The sequence below is a fragment of the Poecilia latipinna genome, unplaced genomic scaffold (assembly GCF_001443285.1).
Source record: "Poecilia latipinna isolate Pla-1442-1.1 unplaced genomic scaffold, P_latipinna-1.0 Scaffold300, whole genome shotgun sequence".
Taxonomy (NCBI): Eukaryota; Metazoa; Chordata; class Actinopteri; order Cyprinodontiformes; family Poeciliidae; genus Poecilia; species Poecilia latipinna.
Window position 1 is genome coordinate 244,447 of NW_015112916.1, and position 27,450 is coordinate 271,896.

A 27,450-nucleotide genomic window follows, 5' to 3' on the forward strand; every position below is an offset into this window, starting at 1 on the left:
TTGACTCATGGGAAATCCCAGCAGAATCATAACTAATGGCTGTTGTAATCTCTGCTTTCTGTCATCTCCCACCAAGTCATTTGTGCCGTAGTTGTGATCCTTCCTCTCCTACACTAACAGTGCTAGGAACTTTAGTTGCTGGCTGAAATGGGGGTTCGGGATGTGTGATTAATGACACTGCTATTGACCTCGTGGCTGAACATTAATGCCGAATTAAAGAGAGAGTCCCGCCATCTATTATCTAATTTCTCGTACTAACCTGCTACAACAGCAGGCTGCATAAAATTGATTCTCTTTCATACTGTGAAGCTCAGATTTTATTTATATTCATAGGCAGAGAAGTAATTGTGCCCACACACACACACATACAGTTTAAGTGTTACTATATCTACTTCCCTGCAATACATGTTGAGCAATCATGATTCAGCAGCAGAAATGACGACCCTTATCTCAGTCTGTCTTCATTTCTTCCTTTTCAGGGTTTCCTGAATGCAGTGTTTGAAAGGCTAAAACAGTTCTTGGAATGCTGTGAGTACTTTCCTCTTTTTCTGACTTGAATCTTTGATCCTTGACTTTCCTTTCAGTAAACGAACACTTTGTATTTCATTTAGTGTATTTCATTTTGGCAAAAGGGTTTCTTGATACATCCAGTTGGATTCTTATCATAAATCTGTAGTCTGCATTTTATTGATGTCAACTTAAAAGCCAAAATGAAACTAGACAGTTATTTTATTATTATTATTATTATTATTATTATTATTATTTAATTTTAATTTTTTTTTTTTTTTTTTTTTTTTTTTTTTTTTTTTTTACAAATTTTAGGCTATTTTCTAAAAACAACTATTATGAGTTACAAGTTTTATACTTTTTAAAAGTCCAATTGAGGGAAACATAGTACCAAACAAACAAAGTTTGTTACGGTACCAAACAAACAAAGTACCGTATTTTCCGGTCTATAAGCCGCAACTTTTTTCCTACGCTTCGAACCGTGCGGCTTATAGCCCGGTGTGACTTATATGTGGATTTTTCTTCATCCACCAGGGGGCTCTTTAGCAGGAAGTGAATCTTTGGAAGTCAAAATTGGAAATAAAAGAAGAAAGCACCCATTAAAACAATTAATAGGGAATTGAAATTTAAGAATGTTGTTCATCAGTTAAATAGCATTGAGGGGAAAAAGAAGATTTTTTGTTTTTTTTAATAATGGATATTAGGATCCAGTAGATGGCAGTAGTGCAACAATAATGGATGCAAGCTGCCATTGAAATCTAAAGAAGAAGAAGAAGAAAGCGCCCATTTTCATTTAGCACATGCTAGCAGCAGACACGAAGGATCAGCACTTTTACTGTTACAGTTACCGTTTGGAAACTGCCGTAATCAGTTCAGTTAAATCTAAACTTGGCAACTTTTTCTTTTTCCACCGTAATAAATGTGATATTCAATTTACCTGTTATGACTCAGATTTTGGGTGTCTGCCCCCCTCTGCTGCTTGCCGGCAGAGATAGCCCGGTGCGGCTTATAGTCCGGAAAATACGATGATCTAGATTTCAGGATTGCCAAAATCCACTGTGGATTAGTCATAGTAATGTAGTTGGAGAAACAAGGTTCTTGTATTAAAATCAATCTGCTTTATTTTTTTCATCCTTTACACGTATGCTCATGTAAAGAATAGGAAAAAGTACAATGGGTATCTGTTTTCTTGATTAAACAATATATTAATACTGACAGGGTTCAACGTTACATTTATTTGAATGTGCCAAGTACTAATTATGAACAAAGAACTTTGTTTCCACTTTCTGAAAAACATCTAATTGAATTGATCTAATGATTTCTCTTGTTGAAATCAAAGTGATTCTTATGTTTGAGTAATTTGAATTCACTTTTTAGTGTTGATCTTTATCAGCAAGTCGTTTTCTCTTTCTCGTTCAAGTTTGACCTCCAGTTTGTGCTTAAAATGTAGCTAAAGGAACAGAAGAAAAAAAAGATTTAAGATATGAACGAAAACATCCAATAAATACTGTTTTGATGGCAGTGGAGGCAGGTTCAGGGCCCAGTTGGTATTTGGATCCAGCAGATAGGAAGAACGACAGGGAAGCTCCTAGCCTGGATCGGCAAGAAATATCAGCTGTGTTCAGTCTGATAAGGTCAGCTATCTAAATGGTGTTTTTTTTGGGACGGTCTTTGTCGTCCACTCAGATGTCTGAGTCTCTTTTTAAGATGTTTGTCTTCCAACTGAGGTCACCTGTCCCTTTTCATCTGTCACTTTATTGTTAAAAGCTATTCTATAAAGCTATGCATCTGTCAGAAATAAAGAACCCCCTTTCTTTCTTTTGTCATCTATTTCCGTTTTGATTGGTCGATGTGGATGGCTCAGAGTGTGACCGTTGTGACTCTGATGACTTTGCATCACGTCTGCTAACATTGCTGCCTGTCACACCTGCAAATGGAGTCAAAACTGCACGGGCACAAAGTCGATAGAATGCAATAGTGTATTGATTTACATAATGCAGGATTTGGACAAAAATCAGGAAGAAGCTAACAAAGCAGTTGGAGAGCCAGCCAGAAAATGGTGTGCCACTGGTGAGGAGCCCAATAGAATACAAAATAAACCAAATTAAACAAAGCGAAGCAACCAGTTCACAATGATTTGAAGAATCTCATAGATGCGGTCTTAGGAGTCAGTTCATATTGTGTTGGCAGTTTATATTAAAATGCAGTTATCATGCTTCACTGGCTAGACCAACAAGCACAAAAAGAATTGAACAAACCACCAAGACGAAGTGGTATTTATTAGTTGCTTCAAAACTAAATTAATATCTTGATTCCTTCTGATCATTCCCCCTTTCCTCTTTCTTCAACCTGCTGCAGTGTGTGTAATAAAAGCAGCTGTTAACACTAATCCACACTTCATTACAGCCTTGTTTTAATTAAGCTGCTGTTGTCAGTGGTTTCAACTCAAATTTCGACATGCTTCATTCAGATACTTCATCTTAAGAGTAGATGTGTTTTTCGTGCAGTGACAATGTAGTTATTCGTCATCAGGGCTTTCAGTGTTCAGCTATGCTCTGGCTATGCGGGTAGGTTGTATTTCTCTTTATCCTGCAATGCTTCATTGAACATCTTTGTTAGCGAATAAAAAAATTACAATGGCTTCAAGAAAAGGAAATAAATCTGTGAGTACTTTTCTCTAAGGAAAACCTAATTAAATTTCTTATAAAATGTTTATGTACTTGGTCAGTCCCCTTTTGAAGTAGATTCTACATTAATGCAGTGTAGCATGGAGACGGTCAGCCTATCTCTTTGCTCTGGTTTTAAGGAATCTTAACCTTTGATTATGTTTCTATAGCCTTATTCAAGTTGTAATCAGTATATACTTTATATCATCTTATGCTGTTATTTCACTTTTAAATGCAACACTTTATTAAAGTTTCAAAAGCCTTCAGGATCCGTAGGCAGAACTACTTTATTGTTGTTAAATAATTTTTTGAGCATTTTTGTTTAAATTTCCAAAGTGGAGTAGGTTTTTACTCGTATTTCCTTACAAATAAATTATGTGAATGTCCTCATTATCTAATAGGTCTTTAACTCTCTTTAAAAATAATAATAAATAAATAAACTTGTTAGTCTACTAATTGATCAACAAATGTTAAACCCATTAACCAGGATCATCATTTTTGATGTGCATCATATTTTACAAGTTGTTGCTAATCGTCCTAATTAATTTAATAATCATTTGCTTAAAGGCATGTATCAAGAACGATACGTCTGACATTTTAGAGTTAAACTTAAATAATTTTACATAATAAGTAGTTTGTTTCTAGTGAAACAACTCTGTATGTTTGTTTCCTTTGTTTTGACTTCAGGTCGGCAGGTTGGTTCAGAGAGCCCATGCAGAGAAAAGCTGGAAAAGACAATAATATTGTACACTAAAGTTGTAAGTAAACCAAACTTAAATACATGATAAACCTTGGGAGGTTGTCGACTTAGTTTCTAACTGGAATCAGAAAATGTTTTACCGTTCTCCATGTCATATCCATACTTTGCTTTTCTCGTTGCTTTACAGTTGTTAGATTTCTTGGAGGACCATGCGTGTGCATTCATTCCCCTGATCCAGCGCTCCCTGGAGTTTGCCGTTACGTACGTTTTCACACCTGCTGGGGAGGGAGTGACCTTCGAGCGCTTTATTGTTCAGTGCATGAACCTCATCAAGATGATAGTAAAGAACGACGCATACAAACCTGCCAAGAATATTGATGGTGAGTTGAGTCATAAAACAAGCCTGTATTTGGGAGGTGCACAAAGAAGCACAAATACATCTCTTTGCTTCTTTTTCGGCGTCTAAACCCTCTTTTTTAATGTGTTAAATTTTTTACTAAAATGTCAAGAATAAAATGTAGGGGATTTTCTTTTTCTTTTTGAACTTAAACAAATCACGCTTTGAGTTGGAGGTGAAATGGATTTTTTTTTTCCAGAACATTGAATTCATGAATTATGTCCATTGCTCTGGTTTTGCAGCACTCTTTTTTTTCATTAGTTTTCTAGGATCAACCTAGATACATTCACATAAACTTATGTCTTTCCAAAAAGAAAGACATGAGTGGAGTCTTACCAAGTTGTTTTGGCAAGGCTCCACTTAGTTTCCTCCAGCAGCAACATTATGTTGATGAATTTTTAAAAAGTATGGAAATTTGGAAAACTATGTAGAAACCATGCAACAGAATCTTAATAAACATGACTATAAAGACGATACCTTTTAATGAAGTGAATATGTTTTAGCTTTAATTCACATCTTTTTCCTAACATTCAAAATTAATACATTATTTAGAAAATTACAAATTTCAAAGCAAATAATTTATTTATAGCATTGACTGCTCCCCCACCCCTCCTGCCTAAAATGGATAATTATGAAGTGCATACTTCCTGTTTTTATTGCGGTTGTGAAGTAATTTAAATCTGATAATTGCTTGACAGTGTAACAAAATGTGCTGGGTTACGTTAGTACAACTTATGGATTATATTATGCCAACATCAACACATGTTTATGGTTCTTGTCTGTGTTCTCCTTTTCCTCTTCGCTAGAGAGTAAACCAGAAAGTCTAGAGGCTCACAAGATCAAGACAGCCTTCTTCACTCATCCCACGCTGACAGAGATCGGGCGCCGACTTGTCTCGCACTATTTTCTCCTCACAGAAGAAGAACTGGCAATGTGGGAGGAAGACCCGGAGAGCTTTGGTGGGTTTCTTACACCCCTAAAAAAGTTGAATCTAAACATCTGAGGCTTCAAACTGCTTTGCTCTTCAGGCACACCTAGAACTTTGTGGGATTGGGTAGGTTGATGTTTATCAGTCAGCTGTCAGATATACAGCTGTCAGTTCAGACTTTATTTAAACATTTTAGAAAAGTGTCTTGATGTTTGGTTTTTCATTATATTGTATTAAGTATATTAATGCACTGGCGTTCGAAACGGTAGATCTATAAAAGCTCTATAGATCTATAACATTTATTGCGATTTTATAGCTTTCAATAGATTTAGAGGTATGAGTTGTGATGGCTGGAAACTCCCAAACCTGTTACTGAAACTGACGGACTGAAAACTGAACCGGTATAAAGCTGAACCTTTGGTTGGAGAGCTTTTTCCATTTAAAGTGTCATTCCTTGGCATTTTAAAAATGCTCATTTTGCTTTTAGAGACACTTGCAGTGAAATAACAAGGTTAGAGATCGTGGCTCTAATTGAGAGAGAATAAGAGTTTCTTTGTGTTAAAGCACACAACCTTCAGACGAGCATTTAGACACCTACAAGATTGAGACCTCAAATGCCCGGTATCACAATGTAGTTTGTTTTTCACGTGCTAGAACTGCACAAATCTTGAAACGCACAAGTCTTTTGAGTTATCAAGCAGCAAAACCATATTTCTGCTGTGTAATAGATCCACAGTCTACATGAGAAAGTTCTAATATATTCACATTTTTATCATCTTTATAGCTGTTGAAGAAACTGGTGGTGATTCATGGAAGTACAGTCTACGGGTAAGTTAAAAGTACATTATAGAGATGCACTGACAATGGTTTGTTAATTATGCCAAGCAGAACATTGAATGGCAAATAGACTTTTGCTGAATGAATACCCCTCTTTCATATATAAAGGAACCCTAAGCGAAAAAAATGTTTTGTAGTAACCCATGTCTGTTCAGTCTTTTGAGCTTTACTGTGCTCATGAATGGCACTTTATACAACACAAAGCACATCGTTTGGTTTGCTAAAGAAACAGCAGAAATTAGGCTCGAGAGAAAGTTCTTGCTCCAAAACAGTTGAAAAACACACATTTTTAAATCCAATTTATCTAATTTACTGCTTTATTTTACGTTTGGTTGCAACCTTTGTTTACTTGGTATTGCCATTAGCTCTTACTTGCAGCACAAGAGCAGAAACGCTTAAATGTTGATTTAAGCGTTGATAAGCTGTAAAATTCAGCGGGATTTGATAACTAGTAATCTATAGAAATCATAGTTTAATTGGAATTTTTTGGGAGCCATGTTGCTGTGAAAATAATCTGAACAAGTTGTCAGGTGCTGTTAGGTGGACAAATGATTTACTACCAGGTAATTATAGATTATCTTTACCTATCAAGCTATATGGGATGCAGGTTACGACTTTATCCTTGTTTTTAAGCTGGGTTAGATTCACTGGCAGTAGGCCGTAGCTTGCCGATATATGCTGCTAATATTTGTAGGGTATGACTCATGCCATCCCCTACACCTCAGCACATGTCCAGCATTTCAGACCTTTATTTGAAAAAAAAAAAAAAAATTGTTTTATCTAGTAACCTCATAAACTGATAAACCAAGATCAGAGGTTTGTCCTTGTCTGCTAAACTTATTTTTTTTTTTTCATTTTAGAGCTAATTTTTAATGAGGTAAACATTTTTATTTTATTTTTATTTTTTTTGTCATACCTCTTGTTTTTACATTAGCCTACATTGATCACGTACCGACGTACAAAACCACAGTAAGCTATATTACCATAGAAGGTGTTGGGATTAATAACTGCTAAATATCCTGTCCTCTTTTTTTCATTTAGCCTTGCACAGAGGTGCTGTTTCTGGAAATCTTCCACAACTACAGCCAGACCCTGACACCAGTACTCCTGGATATGGTTCAGAATCTGCAGGGTCAGTGCAATGTTTAATCAGTGCTGTTTAATCAACCCAACATAGACTTCTATTACTGGCAGAAATTTGGTCTGTTTTTCCAGTAATTTGTATAACAACCGAAAAGTTCAGTTTTGAAAAATATAACCACTGCTAATTATCTACGTTGTTGACATTGACTCTCACACTTCATGTAGATCAGGAATATTTATATTTGTTTACCTGCTGTGTGTGAGAGCAGTCCCTGAGCTGCAGTTCTGTGTTTGCATGCATCATGTTTCATTTTATTGTGTGACATGTAGTATATGGAAGCACACTCTGTAAAATTAAAACAAGGAACTAATCGATCCCCCCACTTAAGTTAATAAATGAATTAGACAAAATAAGATAATTAAAAACAGCCCTATAAGATGTGCCAAATGCATAACAAGATAGTTTATCTCTGTAATGTGCAACAAACAGTTGCCTTACTTTACCGATGCTGTGTTCCTCCACATAAATTCGGTTCCAAATTGCTAATTTCATGTTCTTGTCTTGTTGTTTTGATGACTCAGTGTAAATAAGATTGTACATCAAAAAATGACCAAACGCATGTCTGTGGGTGGTCCCTGTATCTGAGACATGCAGTCTGTAGGACTGTGAGGTTCCCAGGTGATTATCAGCATAACACCCAGCTTCAGCTCTCCGGCTTCTTAGTCAGAAACACATTCAACACACTGCTGCTGGTCTCCTGGGGGAAGTGGCATCTCGCTCTTGTCCTGTTTTTGAGGTAGCGTAGGATTTAGTCACATTGGTTTTTCACAGAAGTCTGCTTCCTCTCTGTCTAAACATGGTCTCCCCCTGACCTGCAGTGGAAATTGGTTCTCCTGAAGTGAAAAAAAAACAAAACAAAAAGTTTAGATTTTTTTGTAAAACTAATGGCAGAAAAAAATAGGCATAGAGAGAACATGCTGATAAGTTGACTTGAATAATATGGATTTAATGCTTTTAATTTTAATATGATGTACGTATATACAGCGTTAATTACACCTGGCAGAATATTTGTTGCCATTATACAATGTTTGAGCAGAAATATTTCTCTAAACTGCCATTTTTATATAAAGGTTTATTGTATCTCTCCAGGCCCAACAAATGTGGAGGACCCTGTTCAGTTGCTGATGAAGGATGCAGGTTAGTCAAAGGTCTACTGATTTTCTTCAAGAATTGGTAATGGTTTGGCAAAAGAATATCAAACCTGAATATTTTAAAGTCAGTGTTTTCATCTTAAATGCGATAAACCTTCTGCAGTTCTTAATGTTGTGAATAAAAGACTTCTTCAAACCAATCCATATTTATACTAGCACTGACTGTCGACCTTATAAAACTTTTTCTTGACTTTTTGTTCCATCCCCTGCTTATTTTGGAATGTAAACCCAGAACTGCCACTTATTAAGATTTATGTTAAAAAAACATCCAAGGGTTCTATGGAGTGTCTCTGTTACCTAGATAGCTTTAGAGATCCCAGCAGTGTCCTGACAGTTTAGATAAAATGGTAAATACCCAATAAGATGACGAAACTGTGCAAGAGCTATTCATGCACTCAATGAGGATTGACTTATTTGCTTTCAACAAGGATGTGGAAGGACAAAGTTGAAAACCACAGTGTTTTGCAATAGTAGGAAAGTAGCTTTTCTACAAAGCTGTTGACTGCTTCATACCCTTATTATACAGCTGTCTGCTGTGTTCCTCGAACTTTATGAAGCTGTTCGTTTACTCATGTTCACTAACAAACCTCTGAGACATTCGCAGAACATCTCTGTTTAGTGCGAGACTAAACATTAGGTGCCAATCGGTTGCAGCAAGTTTTATTTTCAGTTATCAAACTGAAGGATTTTTTTATACAAATGCAAGCCATATATTTCAGATTTGTTTGTTTAAAACTTGCACAATTGTGCACTACTTCCTGTTGGTCTGTCAAATTATATCCCAATATAAAGTACATTTATGTTTCTTCCTGTAATGTGAGAAAATGTGAAAAACCTCAAGGAGTCTCAATATTTTTTTACAAGACGCAGTTTATCCTGCTTTGATTTCCCTCAGACTAGATTCTGATGGCAGGTACAAGTAGGAAAGTTAGTGTCTGAAATCATTAAAATTGTGTTGCATCGATCATAAAAGAGATGACATAATGTTTTGAGGCCTCCACTTTTTTTTGCCTATGTCTAGTAATTATTTTGCATTTTCCTGGAAGCACAAGGTATCCTTATCTGGTTTGTAAATATGTATTACTTCCTATAATTGGTGTAGTCTTCAGAGGTCTGCTCACATTGCAGCAAATGTTAATTCATTTCCTATAATATGGTCTCATATGTGTTGTGATTTTTAATTTTGGATTTTGGAGAAATCCACAGGGACTTGTCATAATTTATATTAGCCTCCTAATTTGTCATTTTTAAAGGCCACTTGGGCAGAGTTACCTTCCACTCCCCGAAATATTGTTCATTAGAAGTGAGCAAGTGTAGAGGAGCAGACCATTAGCTGCCTCAGGTGCTTCTTTTTGAACCACTATAAATGCAGATGTTTTAAACATCTCATCCTAGAGAGTCAAAATAATGTTAATGTGTGGAGCAGAAATTAATTTTAAAGCATCTCCAGGGCAAATTAAACTGGGCCAAGACATGGTGCTAAGTTAAAACAACACACAGTGTGGGATTTAGCTGTCCAAAAAGGATGGATGGCACAGATTAGTACATTTTAAAGTCTTAAAGTGCAGATGCAGCTGAAATAATTTTTTTTTCTCAATAATAGTTGTAAATGTTGCAGATACTTTTAAATAGCTTAATAAAAATGTTACAAAATGTGTTACAGTTTGTGGCCAATCTATATAACTTGATTTATTTTTTTGTACATGTTCTGAGATTTTAAGATATTTATTTCCTTTTTTTTTTTTGTCACCTATGAAACACACTCGGGCTTAGTCATCAGCTAGGATGTTACAAGTGACTAAATGTAAAATAAGTTATTACAAGTGTTTTATTGAGGCAAATTTTTTCAGAATGTGTTGTGGTCTTTGTTTTTTTTTTTTTTTTTTTTAAATAACTCACCCAGATCCATCTATGTTTGCTGCCCTCCCCCATTCCTTTTCTTTCTACAATGAGTTTGCTACAGTGAATAACTGATGAAAGTCAATGCTCTTGATTCTAATAGATTTCAGTACATTTTGACAACATCATCTTCTACTACATGGTTGGAAGTGACTGTGTGACGTAACACGGAGACTCAAACAGTTTTCTGTTTTATTTCAGTTTACAATGCAGTGGGGCTGGCAGCCTATGAACTTTTTGACAATGTGGACTTTGACCAGTGGTTCAAGAATCAGCTTCTTGGAGAGCTGCAAGTCAGCCATCACAGGTATTAAAAAAAAATTTAATCTCTGTTTTTGTGTGTCTTTTTTGTGATATTCATGTTTGAGTCAAAATGAAACCTGAAACAGCTAAGCATCATTTTTTTTTCTTTTTTCTAGATTAGTTTCTCTCACTTAATTTTAATTTTCTGTTGCTGGTATCTGATTTGTTGCAGATTTGACTTTAAGTTTAACTCATGTTAATTAACTGTTAACCTTTTACAGCCACTGATTGTAGGCAGCAACACACTGAAAGCATGCCAAAAGCACAAAAGTAACAAGCTAAAATTCAGCTGCTGTCAAGTTAATATTAATGACTGCATTTTTTTCCTTTGAAATGGCTCAGTGCAAGTAGTGATTAAATGTACCAGAACAAGCTCAACTCACTCGGACAGGTGAGATAAAAAATGGATTTATTAATTGGCTTGCGAGAAGTCTATACACCCCTGTTAAATTCCCAGGAGACCCTAATAAATGTATTTCCCACATTTCTTTCACGTTTTATGATAGTTACGGTGTATAAATTAGCTAAAGAACAAATTGTTTGGGAAATGTTTGTTTTAAAAGAGAACTTGGTAGCTTAAGTGTTTTTAAGGCTCTGAGGTATGTACACCGACCCATGGAGAGCAGCTATAAGTGTACTGACCGTGGACTTAAGGATCCACAGTGAGCTGCTTGATGAATTTGTTTGAAGAAAATGAGAGAGGGCGCAGCAAAAGGCATGATGGCGTGTTTTGAAATGAAGAACAAAGAAGTGCCCTTCACTCTCGGCACCCAAAATAAACAAAACAAAAAGCCTAGAGCACTCTGAAGGTCGTCCACTCTGGTTAGTGTTGACGTCAGAGAGCAGGGATGTTGATGTCACCCACGCTGTCCAGGTGTGAACAAACCCTTGACTTTTTACGCATGTCCCCATTTCTTTCTTCTCTCTGAAGGTTCACCTCCACCTCCTTCTTCTTCTTCTTCTTTTTTTTTTTTTGCTTGATACCTTGTGGGGAAAAAAACAATCAAGCTCATTAGCAAACATTGTTTGATTTAAGAGGAAAGCAACTTGGACTGTTTGAAGTGCAAGCTGGAAAGGTTTGCACTTGGAGAAAAATGCTTTGCGTTTCAAGGCTGTGCCAAATAAGTTGCTTTGTTTGGTGTTTTTTGTTTTTTAATTAATTTTATTTTTCTAAAGCTCTTGTTTGAGTTTGTTCAGTGAGTTTGCTCTTCCGGTAACCCACATATCGCACCGGAGACTCCCTGGAGGGGTTTCTGCATTTTCCCAAAATTTTTCTTTCTCTGTTTTCTCTTCTGCTCCCTTGTCAATGCTTTGATAGTTGAATATGATTCGTTTCACCCACTTTTTCTTTATCTGTAATACACATTAAAACAATACATCAGTTTTTCCATTACATTCATGAATTCTTTGAACTATCTCTTGCCATTGCTCCTTTGTTGAGGAGCTCTGTTGTAATAACTTCACTCTGGCTATTAACTTTATACTTATCAGACACTGTTTTTATAGCAACATCTGCTAAATTCAGATTACGTTAGTATAACAGGACGCCATGATATGAGAACATATTCAACACTATTTTGTTGGATAGTATATCCTTTTCAAAAGTGGAGCATTTCTAAGATGTAGTGCTTGACATCACTACAGCATGTAGATCCTCAAGATCAGATTTATTATTTTTATAATAAATTTCTTGGATATCCTCAAATTGCTGAAATCTCTGCTTTTTAAGATTTCCAGGTCAGTTATACAGAAATAAAAGCATGTTGGTTAGTGGTATGCATTAATGGGAATAAACAGTTGGGCTTGAACAGACAGCCTTTTCCTAGTTAAGGGGGAGTATATATTAAAGTGCATGTACTCAAAAAAAAAAAAAAAAGTTGTCTTATGTAATGTTTGACCTCTTTAACCTTCTGAGCTCATTAACCAATGAAGTTGCATATTTACTAAAGCAAACACACTAATTGGTGATTAAAGGAAAGACAAGTTTGGATTTAAACTTTTTATCCTGTTACTTGCTCTGAAAAATTTTTGCGTTTGCAGTTTCATGTCATTGCCATTGACAACAGAGCACTACTCTTGTTGAAGTTATTTCACAAGCCCAAAATATTTTTAATGTTATTGAAGTGAGTTTATTATTATTTTTTTAATCAAGACTGACAATTCTTTTTCTCCCTTAAATACCTTTTGATTTCAGTGTTGAGAACTGCTACATTTGGCTTTTTATCATTTTTACAGCCGGAATGTTAAACAGAGGCGTGTTTGATGATCTCCCTCACAAGAGAACCTTGACTTCTGATTGTAGCAATCAGAAACTTAGCATTTTCTGTTGCATATGTATGTTCAAACCTCACCTTCATGTACCTTCCTCTAAGTGCACCTATTTTCAGTGCTAATTTATTCATATTTGTATTTTAGCTCCTTCTAAAGGGTATAGTTTTACCCCTTTTGAGAAACGACTTTAAATATTTTCAGATGACTCGATAAAAAGTTTAACTTATTTATTGATCATGATCTCCAATAGCTGTGTGTGCAGCAGTACATTTAAGTTGTGTATATTTAATTAACGTTCAACCAGATGTTAAATGAATCTGTGTCCGTCTATTTGTTCAAATAATCTGTCCTCTCATACATTTTTCTAAAAGTAGTTCCTAGTGAAAATGGAAAATTTCTTACACTCTGTAAGCATCAGTGTTTTCTTCAGGTTTACTTGATATGCTGTGATTTCTACTCAATAATTATAAGCATTTTACAAAAATGGATTGCTTACAATACCCGGCAATATATTTGCAATAACACATAGTTTAAAAATCCATTCTGACTTTCTTTTAGTAATAGATTGTAGGATTGTGACTACATGTTTCTTTCTACAGAGTAGTCACAGCCCACAATTACTTCTTAATTTATATAGTGCTTTTCTAGTCGCACTGACCGCTCAATGCACTTTACACACTCACTCAGTGGCACTCAATTGTGCACCGATTTATGCTCCCATTATGAAGATTGGTAGGCAACTTGGGGTTAAGTACTTCACCAAGGGGCACCTCAACATGTGGTCAGAGGAAACTGGAACTGAAATGCCCTTCCTATTGAGCTGCAGTTGCCCCAATAGTAGTGTACATGATAATGGATAATGAGGGCAATTTTTATATATACCCTACTTGCCCATTCTTAGTTGGTATAAGGTTGCATTTTACAGATGTCAGAACTTGAATGTCTTTGTTGTTGGTTATTAATACTACCATGTACATTATTTAACACACAATGGCTAATATGTTTTTCACAAGTGATTATTTTAGTAAGTCAGTTTGCAAGCTCATCCTTGATGTGTTAAGAATGAGGATGTGTTAAGGATGACACCATATGGCTCACACAGCGATATATGGTCTTTAGTTAAACGGATAATAATATATACAATAATTCCATGTGGGAGGTGATTTTGTAGGCAACATTCAGCAAAGTTCCAGAATTGTATCTTCTACCACAACTGCATGACACACAGTGTCTTTTAAAAGACATTGCAGAAAGATGCTCAAATCATTGGTAGCAGTGGTGTCCCAGAGTTGTGCATAGCTGCTGATCAAATTACATACTATTGTGAGTTGCACAGATGCACAAGACTTTAATAATGATATTGAGCAGCATCCAGTGGCACAAGTATCAGGTTTTACTCCATTGTTAGTCCTTTGCATTTTGGGTTATGCTTCACCCTGATGTGGAGGACAAATCAAAGGAAAACTATATTTAAAGTAAAATTTCTTCCTCCATACTTTTTTTTTGTCTGTAGAAATGTTATTGAACTCATTGTTTTCCACTACAGGTAGATTGATATATCTTGTTGTTCTTCCCACTCCAGCCTGAATACTTTATGCAAGTAATTTATCAGTATTGACTTCATCTTTCTGTTGTGATATTACTAATGGCTAATAAATGGAAGCAGCTTCATGCTTGAAATATGTACCCAACTTTGGAAAATCTCATGAGAAGCAGAATAACAATAGCTTTTTTGTCTCTGTCAGAAGCCACACACTTTTTTTGGCCGCCTCGCTCGCCTAATGCACATTTGTTGCTGTTAGCAGAACAATCCCAGCTGCTCCGCTGTTTGCTGTTCTTGGCCCGTTGGGTGATGGCTGTTAGAGGCTTTAATACAACATGTTTGTTCTGATCTTCACATTTTTTTTTTATATTCACATCACACAACAACAATAGAATGTAAACATCAGCAGTAGGAAATTTAGTTTTAACGATTTTGCATTGATTATCAGCATCAAAGCAGTGTGAACCAAAGTTCTGCTCCTGCAAAGTTTGTGGAGCTTAATTTCTTCTCTGCTCACATTTCGCCTATGACAAGTGTGATTCTGTGTCCTTGGCCAAGGATATCCTTGAAGCCCTATTGATTTTTATCCTCCTCATCACGTCAAGTTGTGAATCAATTCATGGGACGTTTTGTGATATTTGTTGATCTTCCTAGTCCTCACCTATCGCCATCAACAATCAATAAATATAAAAACTCAAGTCAGTTGACTGTTTTCTCATTGAATGAAGAAGAGCTTCTTTTATGAAGTCCATTCCACCTAAACTGCTGTATATTGCACTAAAGCAAGTCTTGGACACCTTGCCAAAATGACTATTTCGCTGAACCTTTTTCTAATAAGCTACCAGAATTGCGGAGGTAGTGAAATTTAAAGGTGATGCAAAACAGCATTTTGGTAATTTGATGAAGGTTACGGCATTTAAATAAATGGCTATATGACCTTCACTGTTTCTCTGCAGCTTTGTGGAGAAATGAGTCATGGGCTTGTTGGCTTTCCTTCCCCATTAAGAGACAGACAAAACACCGTGACATATTTTAACAGGTTTGTGTTTACATGTAGATGTGACTGCAAGTGCAGTTCAAAACACCATTTAGCTATACATCTCTTATGTTAGCAGGCTGATTGATATTCTGTTTCTATTTGGCTAATGCAAAGTGCATTGCACAATATGAATAATTTTCTATACCTTCCTGTATTTCTACTCCATAACAACTGGTATTTACAGATTTAAGGAAAATGTTAAGTGCCTTATCTTGCAAACAGTGTGTGACTTTTAATATAACATTACTTGTGGATGTAAGAGAGATACACACGCCACTAGACCAGTATGGTAAGGAAAACCTACAGCTCAGTGTTAATTACATAGATGTTAGACAGTCTAACATGAACAAGACAAAATTAAACTCCAAGAATATTCAATGCCAATGTCAAGGTATACTAATAGACTAATATTTTGCAAAATTGTGGTTTTGAGGTTGAAAGTGACTTATATCACACATTTATCATACTTTAAAGTAATTTCAAAACCACAGGAAATGCTGAAGTGACTGGATAATTTTGTGTGGCATAGAGTAACACAGCATTGTCCTTCCCCCACATGTTTCTGTTCACTGGTAGTAGGCTACTTGAAAGGCAGCTTCTATATTTTCTCTTAAAACATGAACATCTGTAGTGTGGAAACTAAAGGAAAACTCCCCATTACTTTTATTAAGGCAACACTGTTACTTAATATAGTAAGTAACAGTGCAGAAATTATCCCAGTACCGAGGCACTGGTACAACTGTAGTTTGTACCTCCCCAAACTACAGTTGGGGAGGTACAGGGGCCATTTCTGTCGGTGCATTGTGTTCAAACAAAATAACAATGAATACCAATTAAGTTGACAAGGCAGGAAATAGTTTGACAGAAGTTCTAGTCTAAGAGATGTTGGCTTTGAAGGTAAATTATACTTTTGCACTATCAATGTAATTTTTATTTTAAAGCTACATATTTGAAGGAGAGCCTTTTATATTTGACATTTGTGGACAGATTTTTGTTGGCATCTAGAGGATAATCCCTGCATGCCTTTCCATTGCATTGTTATTATGAATCTCCCAAAGGTAAATTACCTTCTGCAAAAGTGCCACAGTGTCAAAATTTACGACCAATCAGTAAAAAACAGAAGTTGTTTGAGTTTCTTTATGAACATTAAATCTTACATAATGAGTACGTAGATGCAGGCAGTACGAGTGCCTTAGCTGACACCTGTTTGATTGTTTTGCTTGGTATGCCAGTGATAGTTGATAGTGATCGTTGTATCTGAGAAAACACTGAATGCACAAACTCCTTGTGAAGTATACTTAACTACAATCTCATACTAATCTAATAAAAATTGTATTAGTATGTATGCAGTACATGACCTTCCTATGACTGAAGGTCATAGGAAGGAAGGTCATGTTACCTTTTTACAGTAACAAGAAAGAGCTTTTTGTGTCACCTTCACAGCCTGTGGGATACAGATGGAGTGTTTCATCATTCCACTGTCAGAGTAGAAGACTGAAAAAACACTTTGGCATTTTGACATTGCCTTTTGCAACTTGAGCTTTGTGTGGCGGAGACGGCCGCTCTCCTGGGTGACCAGTGCATGCTGCAAAATTAGTCCGTATTGGTTCTCTTCATCATTTCATTACATCTAGAAATTGACACTGGATTGACTTACTTTTTGTTTCTTGTTTCATATTGCAAACATAAAGCACAGTAATTGAGTTTTGAACGTTTGCAATGGGGAAAATGAAATTGAAAGTGAAGGGAGGGAAAACCGTCACATTGACCTTTTAAATTCATTCAATTACAAAGGCTGCAGTTTCTGTAGGTTTTTAAATGAGCCAAATCTGTTGAAAGACCCAGACTGAAAATAGAAAAAAAAGTTTTTTTTTTTCTTTTTTTTTTTTTTTTTCTTTAGACATTTTGGCTTGCAGCTTAGCACACGGTTATCAGTTTTTTTTATTTTTCTGATTGAAAATAAAGTCCCATTAAATCAAATACTCAGACATGTCAGTTGCTTTTCAAATGCACAAACTACATTTTGCCCTAATGTAAAGATAAATATTCTAAACACTTTCTGTGCTGAGACCATATTTTGAATTTAAGCATACATTGAAATTAATAAAAGTAGTTCTCCATTCCCATGTTGTCAGGCAAGTCCGATAATCAGAATGCTTTTATTTCTTTACTTAAAACCATTCTGATGTAATGCTAGATGGATTCTTGCTCTCTACTCTACCAGTGCATCCTCCAAAGCTGAGCAAAATATTCAGAAGTAAAGGTCATATTATGTAAAGATTATGTAGAATTTGGGGTTTTTCTTCCCGTTTAGTTCATATTTTGTCCATGGATTGTGCATGCGTTTCCTCAGAGTGATGAGCAGGGATTCTGACAGCTTTGTGAAGTTATGTGGGAGGACAGGTATGGTGTAGATGAGTCATGTCTGACCTGTGACTGATGGACAGAAACCCCTGTCAGGTACTCACCTCCGTCTACTTTCCCATTCTTTTGCTTCCATTATACCACACTGTGCTAAAATTAACACTACCAACTGCAGCCTCCACAGCTGCATCAGGTACTACAATAAGTATTGCTCATTTTCAACATAAGACTATCAATGTAAAATCCGGCACAGTAATCTCATCAATGCAGCCTTGAAGACCTGTCATTGTGTAATAAATTGACTGCAGAAGGCTGTGAGGGGACATCTTGTCTTTTGTGTAGCAGAGACCAAAACTGAAGGGGGCAGGAGTTAAAATTTATTACATTGACTCATTAGAGTGCTCTGGTTATTTTTATAGAGCAAATTTAGCAACGTGGTGCCACCAGTAGGTTCATTGTGGACTCTCATTTACTGAGGATACAAATTGAAACCCACTAGTGTGTTTCAATTTGTTTGTTTTAGCACACTGTGGTATAATGGAAGCAAACAAATGTAAACCTCCGTCACATTTTCCTCAGTCTTCACAATATCTAATATTTATCTAAAAGACAAGCCACATTTCTCAGACGTAATAAAAAATTTAAAAACTGTCTTTTTAGTCAGACATTCGGGTTATAAATGTGAATTTACGCTGCAAGCCTCAAGTTTAATTGCATTACTGTACAGTGTTTCTGTAGCACATTTCATTCATCAAATGATGTTGAAATAAGAAACCAACATGTTAAGAACAATCAATTCTAAAAATTCTCAAAGTAAATCCCATGACATGTTTAGTAGACAGCTATTTGATATAAAATGTAAAACTGCGCAAACACCAAAATAAGACATGCAAAGGGAACAAAGATACATTTATAGAAAAGGTATGTAGACGCCAAGTAAAATAAATATATGTGCATAAAGATAAAACCAAAGTAGAGATGTTTGACTAAAAGCCAGGCTAAACTGCTTTAAAATAATGGACAGAAATAAGATATTGGCTTGTATTAATGATGGCACTATGTGAGTATTATAGTTTTAACGTCTATTATTATTAACAAGATCAGAATGCACCACAAATCCAACTTATTTTTCAGTTTTCTTTTGGAGTAAATCCTTAACTTCTCTATGACATCACTAATAGGTCAAAACATTCCTAAGTTATTCTAAATTTGGTCCTTTGAGGACCCAGCATCACAAAAAAGACCATTTTGCTTTGTAGAGATTATTGGGTATTGCATCCTGTTAAATAAATAAAAATGAATTTCACAACTGTGTTTGGTTTATTGTTGGTGATAATTGTTGATGGGTATTGTAACTTTTAGATTTTAAAATCTTTTTACAAGTAAAAAAAAAAAAAAAAGGTTTATCCTAACCATATCCAGCATAAACCAGCAATAAACTGACAAACACTCTTGTTATCTAGGAGCAATGAGTCATGCTGCTGTGTAGACTCTCCTGGATAGCCTAGTGTCTGGTTTCTTTACTCTGTTGATATTTGACAAGAGACCCAACAAGAGTGTTGTCTCCCATCAGTTATCTTTTCATTTTTCAGTCAATTCGTTCCTCTATCCCATCATTTCTGTCGAGGTGGTCCCTTGACACATTTTCTGCTTCAGAATTTAAAAGGGCAGATACTCTTGGACACTCGCCCAAAACAACTGTTGAGAAAAAAATAAACATCACTACTTGACATGCAGTGTAGAGAGATTTAATTCCTATCACACACCAGGCCCAGATGGGCATCTAAAGCCCTCTGGTTTCCAGGACTATTTCCTTTGCACAGTATTTTTTTTTTTTCTTTTTTTTTTCCGTTGTAAGTGTCCCTCCTGCTCCTACTGCCTTAATGTAATGCCTTCATTTAAATTCTATTTTTTATTTATTTTATTTTATTTTTTTTTTACCTTTTCTACATCACCATATTCTCTTTGTTGTTTTCTAGATGATACTATGTGTAAAGAAATATTCTGTTGGCATCAGGTTTCTGTATAATACTGTACATATAACTTTTTGAGTTGAATTTTGTGATATACATAGTTAATATGTGTAATTGGCTTCTTCAGAGTACACCTTCTCTCTTTTTTTAAAACAATATACTATGTGTGGATTAGTTATTTACAGTCAATCCCAAAATCACTTTTGGTAGACCATGAAACAAGCTATTTTCATAATAACTGACATGTATAGTGAGGATGCTCTTTTATTTAAAAAAAAAAAAAAAAAGTTTTTATGTTCTCTTTAAATATTATTAAAATAACCTCTGTTCATATAATTTAATAACATCCATGCTATACGTAACTATCCTATACAACATATGTTGATCTTTCTGATAAATTATAAACTAGAAGTGAGCTCATGGTATTCCCCCCTTTTCCAGGTACAAGCTGATACGAAGACGAGTCATCTGGCTAATAGGGCAATGGATCTCCGTCAAATTCAAATCTGACCTTCGACCTTTGCTCTACGAGGTGATCTTAAGCCTCATGCAGGATCCAGACCTAGTGGTGAGCAAACTGCACACTCACCTTGGCTTGACTTCTAGAAAACGATGCGCTTGTAATGAATGGAATTCAAAATGGATTTGTTATACAAGTTATGATTGTCCAACATTTGTTTCTGATACAGACAAAGTGATTTAAACATTTGTCTCTGATTGTTATTATTTTAAAGTTGATGTTATACATGGACTTTGTTTAGACCTCTAGACTTAGACCTGGCAAAACCTTTTGGACCATAAAGTCTAGAATAAAAGTTTCTGGTGTAAGACATGCAAAAACACCAGCATTAGTAAATTTGAAACAAAGATGACTGCATTTGATTTCATATGAATCAGTTTCATTTAATTTTTTTTTTTTTTTCATTTAATCTGTTGCACAGGATCAGATTAGGACATTCCTACTTTTGGCTGAGCCTTAACTGTTTGTACTTCATATCGCTTCATGTTTCTGCACATGCTGGCAGCTTTCCAGAAGCACATCTGGTCTAAAATGATTTTTGTTTCTTTACTAATTTAAAGTTTTGTGAAAATGAAGTGATTAGTTAAAAAGCAAAAGCTTCTGTTTCCAAATTCCCATCAGCCTATTGTGGGAAAAGTGTTATTATTTCATTGTTAGCCTCACCACAAATTGCATTTTGCCACTATTGAATTTCATGAGCAGAGAGCTTGATTGATGACTTATTTTTAAATGGTTTATAGGATAGGATGTCAATGATTCTTTGTGGGGTTCAGATTGAAGTTGAAGGAAATCAAGTTGTCTGTCTTCTTGAACCACTTTGTTGAAAATCCCTGTCTAATTCTATCTCTTACTTCATTATTTGAAGGAAGAACCGTTGAAATGCATAATTATTTGGATTCCCTTTGCTGCGCACAATACAGTATAATGTGATAATAATGAAATTTTCTTTGCCTAAGGCAAAGAATGCGGTGCAGGTATCTATTGACAGTGGTTTGTCTGCTTGTCAGCAAGACAACAGAACAGCCACCAGGTGGAATTTTATAATGCTCTGCAAATGGGGGGGGGGAAACATTAAATTTTGATGTGCAACTGACATCAAGGTAGAGTACGTGTAGACAGCTGTATGTTTGCAGCCCAGCCAGATGACAAAATTCAGGAAACGGGAAGGAGAGATGGGCAATGGACAAATATAATGCATTTTATTTACACAGACTGTTAACTTTAAACTGACTTAAAGATATTCTTTGTCTCAAAACTTGGCCTGATGTTAAGATTTCAACATAATTATGATAACACACAAGACTAAGGCATCTTTACAAATAAGCTCTGATTCTTTTATTGAAGTGGAGCAAAGCATAATTACTTGACGTTTTGTTCTGTTCTGATCCGAATTGCATGGCTTCTGTGGTGATGGGAGATTTCTCATGTTCAATCATTTAGCAATCTTATGAAACAACAAAACATTGCTGATTTACAATTTTAAAACAGCAGTGTGTGACACAATGTAGTTTTATCTTAGATAGATACCATTTGTTGTTATTGACATAGCACAACACATTCAGGTTATAATGGTGTCTATAGGCTTTATTTCTTGTTTTTCTTTCACTTACATACAACTATTAGACTAAATGGCTAATAAGTGTGACGAGTTTTTACTCTATGACAAACTCATAACTGGTTATCTGTTGAATCCAGTCAGGAAGTGAGTCAGCTGCTTTACCAACCTGATGCTAGTAGTTTGCCAGTAGTGTTTTTAAAACTGCTAAACCTTGATAAGTGACATGGGTACCTGAAGGTGCTATGAAATTATGGTGAAAATTCAGTAAATATTTCTATTTAGCAATCACCTTCCTGCTTTCACAGATTTTGCCCCACTAAAAAAAATAAAAATCCCATTAATTTGACATCAAATTAATGGGATTTTTAACCTAGCAGTCCATGTATCACTGGTGGTTTAAGGGAGCAGGAAAATAAATTGCTGCACTTGCTTCATTGTGCATCACCTGGACAGTTTTGAAACATTTATATAAGGTAAGATGAAGAAATCCACAGAAAATAAAATTTTCTGTGGATTAATTTAAAAGTAGTAGGATGCTAAGATTAACCTGTTGCTTATCTCCTCTTCAGGTGGCAGAGGAAAATCTTGTTTTTGTGTCAAAGGCAGCACACAGTTCTTGCCAGTACCAATGTTGTTTCTGTGTTGATTCTGTTGTTCAAACTTGGTGTATTTAAATACACCAAACAGTCTACACCTACTTCTCTTAAAGAGAATGAGTGAACAGTTAAAATTTTAAGTAATATATATGATCTTGTATACATTGTTCATTTTGAGCAATTGTGTACAAATACGTTCTGCCTCGAGTTCTTTGATTTTTCAATTAAATTTTTACTCCTCATAAATACTGGACACATTTAGAGACGGACAATGATATGCAGTTATAGTATACTTCATATACCACCATTATGTCCTTCAGTGAAGCTTAATGGATATGAAGATTACTCATGCTGCAAATTGCCTTAAGGTTTATGATTGTAATTATGCCTCTGAGTTTCAGTGCTCTTTTTTTTTCCACACAGTCTTACTCTTGCATCACTAGTGAGCTGACCAATCGTGTGGTCTTTGATCAATATTCCTGGGGCCACTTTGATACTCTTGGTTATAATGAATTATTGATTGTAAACTTTTAATGATGGTAATGGGTAAAGCTACAATGTATCAGTCAGTCCAGTTAGTTTTGAAGATATATATTTACTTTGATACTTGTTGCTTTGAAACTAAGAGATTTTATTCCTACTAAGATTTTGTTCCAAGTTGAGGGCGTAATTTAAGAACTGTAAAGCTGGGATAAAAGCTAAAATCGTTTTTTTTTTTTTTTTTTCGCCTTTACCCCAGCAGTAGCCTTTAATGTCTCATCTCAGGAAGCTTTCTCCTGCATCTTATTCATAAAGAGCAAATTGTTACTTATTGCCTTCATAGCCATAACACAGCTGAGCTAAGACTCGATAGGCCGGTTCACACTCTTCTTCTCTTGCCGCCTTGTAAAATCAGCTGCCATATATAGCTTGAGGTGGAAGATCGTTTATGAGGAGATGAATCAAAACTTAACTTCCTTCTGGGCTGCGGTCCTGATTGCTTTGAAGTGATTATGTCCTTTTCTTTAAGCTTGAGGAAATTTGACTATATGTATTAGAAAGATGCTACAACTGCAAGGATGACGGCCATGCTTTGCAGAATAAGTCTTTCACTGGGCTGTTTTCAAGTTTTTGGTCAGTTTTCTTCTGTTTCAGTTTGCTTTGTTGACTGAGCAATTTTGAGTTAACTTTTATTTGTGCAGTTTTGAAACTCAAGATAGCCTCAATGGCCTCACAGAGATTAGAATTCAACATTCAGATATAGTAAGGTAATCAAAAAATAAATGCATAAATAAAATGAGTCTGAAAATGTTGAACGTTATTAAAGAAACCTTGGATAAAAGAAATGTGAATCATTAAAATCCAAAATAAAATTTCTTTTGAAAACTGAGCTGTTTCTTTTTCTAATTTTCGCTGGTGTTTCACTATGGGACGATCCAATGACATCATGTCTGTTTATGATGGTCAGTGGCTCCTCCCACATCCAATATCTTGGCCAGTCTACCTCTCTCAACTCATTCATGTTTTCTTCCCAGGTGAAGTCTACAGCAAAACTCCCTCAGCATATTCAGGCTAGCTTGACTCTGCTGAGCTCATACTGATAGTTAAACATGGAGTTGGTCAAGTGATCAGTCGGGCGGATCAGTACTTACTGATTTACATTTGGCCAACTTAACCCGGATAGCTTTTTTTCCCCCCTTTTATATTGAAAATGATCAGTTACAGTGATCTGTAGACTTGCATACAATAAATCTTTATTCAGTTTCTTTGTGATTTACAGTTAAACCGAACACGGATGCTTACATTCTTCTGAAACTTTTTAGCAACAGGTCAGTGCCTTGGAGTTTTGTACATTTTATCAAAAGATTTTGGTGAAGGCTATTAGATCAAGTCCTGGGAGTCATAGCAGATACCATCTGCAGCAGGATTAGCAAGTGACTCAGCCCAGTAAAGAAGAAGACTTATCACTTTCATCAGTTCTGGGGAAAAGCTAACATCAGCTGCCAGGACCAACTGTTCTGACCTGCTGGCAATTGCACAAAGACTGATGGTATGTGTAGCTGGAAAACTAGAAACAAATGACAATCTCTGCAGACCTCACTGTCGCCGATGTGTTGAGAGGCATGATTGATGCAAGTAAAACAATGGATCATGTTCTTTACTGTGGATGTAGCTGAAGCCATGTTGCTGAAATTGCTTTTCCATTTTCCTTAAATGTTGATGTAGAACGTTTGTGTGGTCAGGCAGACATGCAAGGTTTTGTGATATTGCTAAAGAAACTTGGGTAGATAAATGAATACAAATGTTCTATGCCATTGGGTTTGGGTGTGATCAGTTACACAGTAGTTACATTTTGAGCAAAATTGCAAAGCCAAGGTAACTTTTTTTTTAACACATTGTATATAAAAATATTTATCCACAGGACTGCTTCCACTGTGATTCAAAAATCATATTCTCTGTCACGCCCACAGAGACATGAATTATTTGCTTGAAAGGATCTGCAGTAATTGAGTTCTCACCTCCTTACCTTTTTCTGTTCTCATTTACCTCCTTTAATCTCTTCTGCCATCTGATTTCTCTCCTTGGTGGATGTTTCCAGCCCCTACTGAGACTCTGCTAGGTTATACTGGTAATATATAGTATTACCAGTATAAAAGATGCCACATCTTTTAAAACAAATTATTTAGCTAGGAATTTTATTTCCAAAAGTTTAAAATAAATTGGTATGGGCTTTTGTGTGTAGCTGTCTGACTTTCAATGTATTTTCACAGTAATAACAATTGTTTCAGCTTTATCCAATTAAAATTACAGTCAGTAATTTAGCAAAAAAGTAAATTGTCACAGTTGAGATTTTTTTCTTTCATTTATGTTTTTAATGGTTTTGGGGGAATGAATAAATATAATTTTTTTTAGAAAACATTCAGGTTTTTGAAAGTTGTTTACAAAAGATGCATAGACTTTAGAACTCATTTTAAAAGAGGCGATAAATCAGGGCAATTGGATTTTCTTCATTCCTTTATTCATATTCTGGTTGCATTCTTTTATGCAGCTGTTTCATATTTGTTGGCTATGAAATGTCTGACGGGGACATGATATTCTTAGCTTTATTCACCTGAAACTTCTATAAACTTAGCTTATTTTCCATTTTTGTGCAGCTTTCAATATAAAAAAAATGTGTACTAACAAAGTGGCACTGTTGAATATTCCTTTTTTTAAATTAGTTCTTTTTTCTCTCTCCCTCACAGGTGCGGATTGAAACAGCAACAACACTAAAGCTGAATATCCTCCCCATGTCAAAACTTTCCAACAAATGAAGTTTTCATTCTGATATATTTTATTTTTGAAGACTTGTTGCATCTCTGCAGAGCAAATAAAAAGTTGTTTTGGTCTCAGTCTGTCCAATGCAGTAAAGTTATATCCATAACTCAGGATCACCTGTTGATGATTTTGAGTTTCGGACAGAACAATTCCTCCCTGTGAGTATAATATCTGAATTAATTGTTAAGAAATATATTTTTAAATTCACTAATAAATGAAGCTTATTTTGTTGGTTTGTCATAAGTAGTCTCGAATGTCTTGCATCTTCTGTCTCTGTTTTAGTACCTGGAGTCCATCTTTGGGCTGCTCTTCCAGCTTTTGCAGCAGGTGACAGAGTGTGACACTAAGATGCAGGTTCTCCATGTTATCTCCTGCGTCATAGAGAGAGTCAACACTCAGGTAAGATTTGACGAAGCTTTTGGATTGTTGTTCCACTTGCAGTTTTATGAACTGGTAACCCTCAGTAATATAGAAAACCATTAAAACATTAATTTTGTTAACTGCTTTCAATTAGAATGAATGGAAAAGTTACTCAGAGTGATAACTTGTTTATTGAACTTGTAGCTTATGAAAACAGAAAATCCATTTTCTTGGCACATTGGAATGTTTCATAGGACCAACAGAATTGGTCTGTTTACCCTGCTGTATCCATGCATATGTGAATGGAAAGTTGAGAGAAAAGTAAAAGTATGGTAGAAAAAAATTGGTTAAGTAAGAGTTTAAAAGACAGTCACAAGTTTTGAACTGCATTGGTCAGCAAACAACCCCACGGAACATTGTCAGGGAACATTGTCAAGGAGAATATGAGAGACACCCGAGGCACAATGTAGACGAGCTGAAAGCTGCTATTAAAGCTGCGTTAGCTTCCCTGACACCTCAGAAGTGCCTCAGGCTGCATTGATGCAGCAATTCAAGCAAAACATTATCCAGAAAAAGTACCGACTGCATATACTGCACAGTATATGGACATATTTTTCCGTGGGCTGAGATTTCTAAAAAAAAAAAAAAAAAAATCCTCTTTTGATCTAATGTCCTGGGAACTTTAATTTAATTAAAGCTGTAAGAGGTAATCATCAAAATTATAAGCTGTAAATAAAATCTACCACTCTGTACCTAATTCGTTTATATTATGAGCTTTTCTTCTACATTGTATCACTGAAACCTTGCAATGGTATTTAAATTTATTGGCACTTGTAGATGTCTCAAGTGTGACAAATGAAGTTGTGGTGAGCATAAAGGTGCCCTTCTGCAAGGGAGAAATTTAGTTACTCTTTGATGAATAACTGTACAAGCTGGAGTTATTGACCTGTACTCTGAGGGGAACAAGCGACGCCAAGATACAAAACATTTGTCACCTTCTGCAACCCCCGGACCAGGCCAACAAAACAAAAATACGGCTATACAGTTAGACAGACATGCATAATTTCTCAGTGATATTTTCAGTACGACTTAGCCCGATTCTTTTTAAATCACAAGCCCCAGGCAGCGCTTGTTCTTATGTCTGCTCTCATTTACCATGAGGGTACAGTCATCTCTCTGCACTCCTTTTATGGTCATGTGGGTGCCATTTTTTCTGAGCATCAATTTAATCCATTTAACTGTCAGTCCTAAAAATAATGACCATCCTCTGGATCCCCTACTGTTTTTCTTTGATATATATATATATATATATATATTTTTTTTTTTTTTTTTTTTAAAGATAAATTTAAAAAACCTTTCCATATCTTTTTCCTTGTTTTATATCTTTAAAATTTTTT

At 35.5% G+C, this 27,450-nt stretch overlaps 1 protein-coding gene across 2 annotated transcripts in view; it reads left to right on the forward strand.

Moving 5' to 3' along the window:
* The window catches only part of ipo11 (importin 11), a 114,695-nt gene that overhangs the window by 24,553 nt on the left and 62,692 nt on the right, over positions 1-27,450 (forward strand). For both annotated transcript variants that reach the window (XM_015034485.1, XM_015034484.1), the window contains 12 exons: positions 480-528; positions 3,861-3,931; positions 4,061-4,253; positions 5,077-5,229; positions 5,983-6,026; positions 7,077-7,167; positions 8,269-8,316; positions 10,431-10,536; positions 20,164-20,290; positions 25,621-25,654; positions 25,811-25,851; positions 25,976-26,092. In XM_015034485.1, coding sequence (XP_014889971.1) covers positions 480-528; positions 3,861-3,931; positions 4,061-4,253; positions 5,077-5,229; positions 5,983-6,026; positions 7,077-7,167; positions 8,269-8,316; positions 10,431-10,536; positions 20,164-20,290; positions 25,621-25,654; positions 25,811-25,851; positions 25,976-26,092 — 1,074 coding nt within the window. The remainder of the gene's footprint in view (positions 1-479; positions 529-3,860; positions 3,932-4,060; positions 4,254-5,076; positions 5,230-5,982; positions 6,027-7,076; positions 7,168-8,268; positions 8,317-10,430; positions 10,537-20,163; positions 20,291-25,620; positions 25,655-25,810; positions 25,852-25,975; positions 26,093-27,450) is intronic.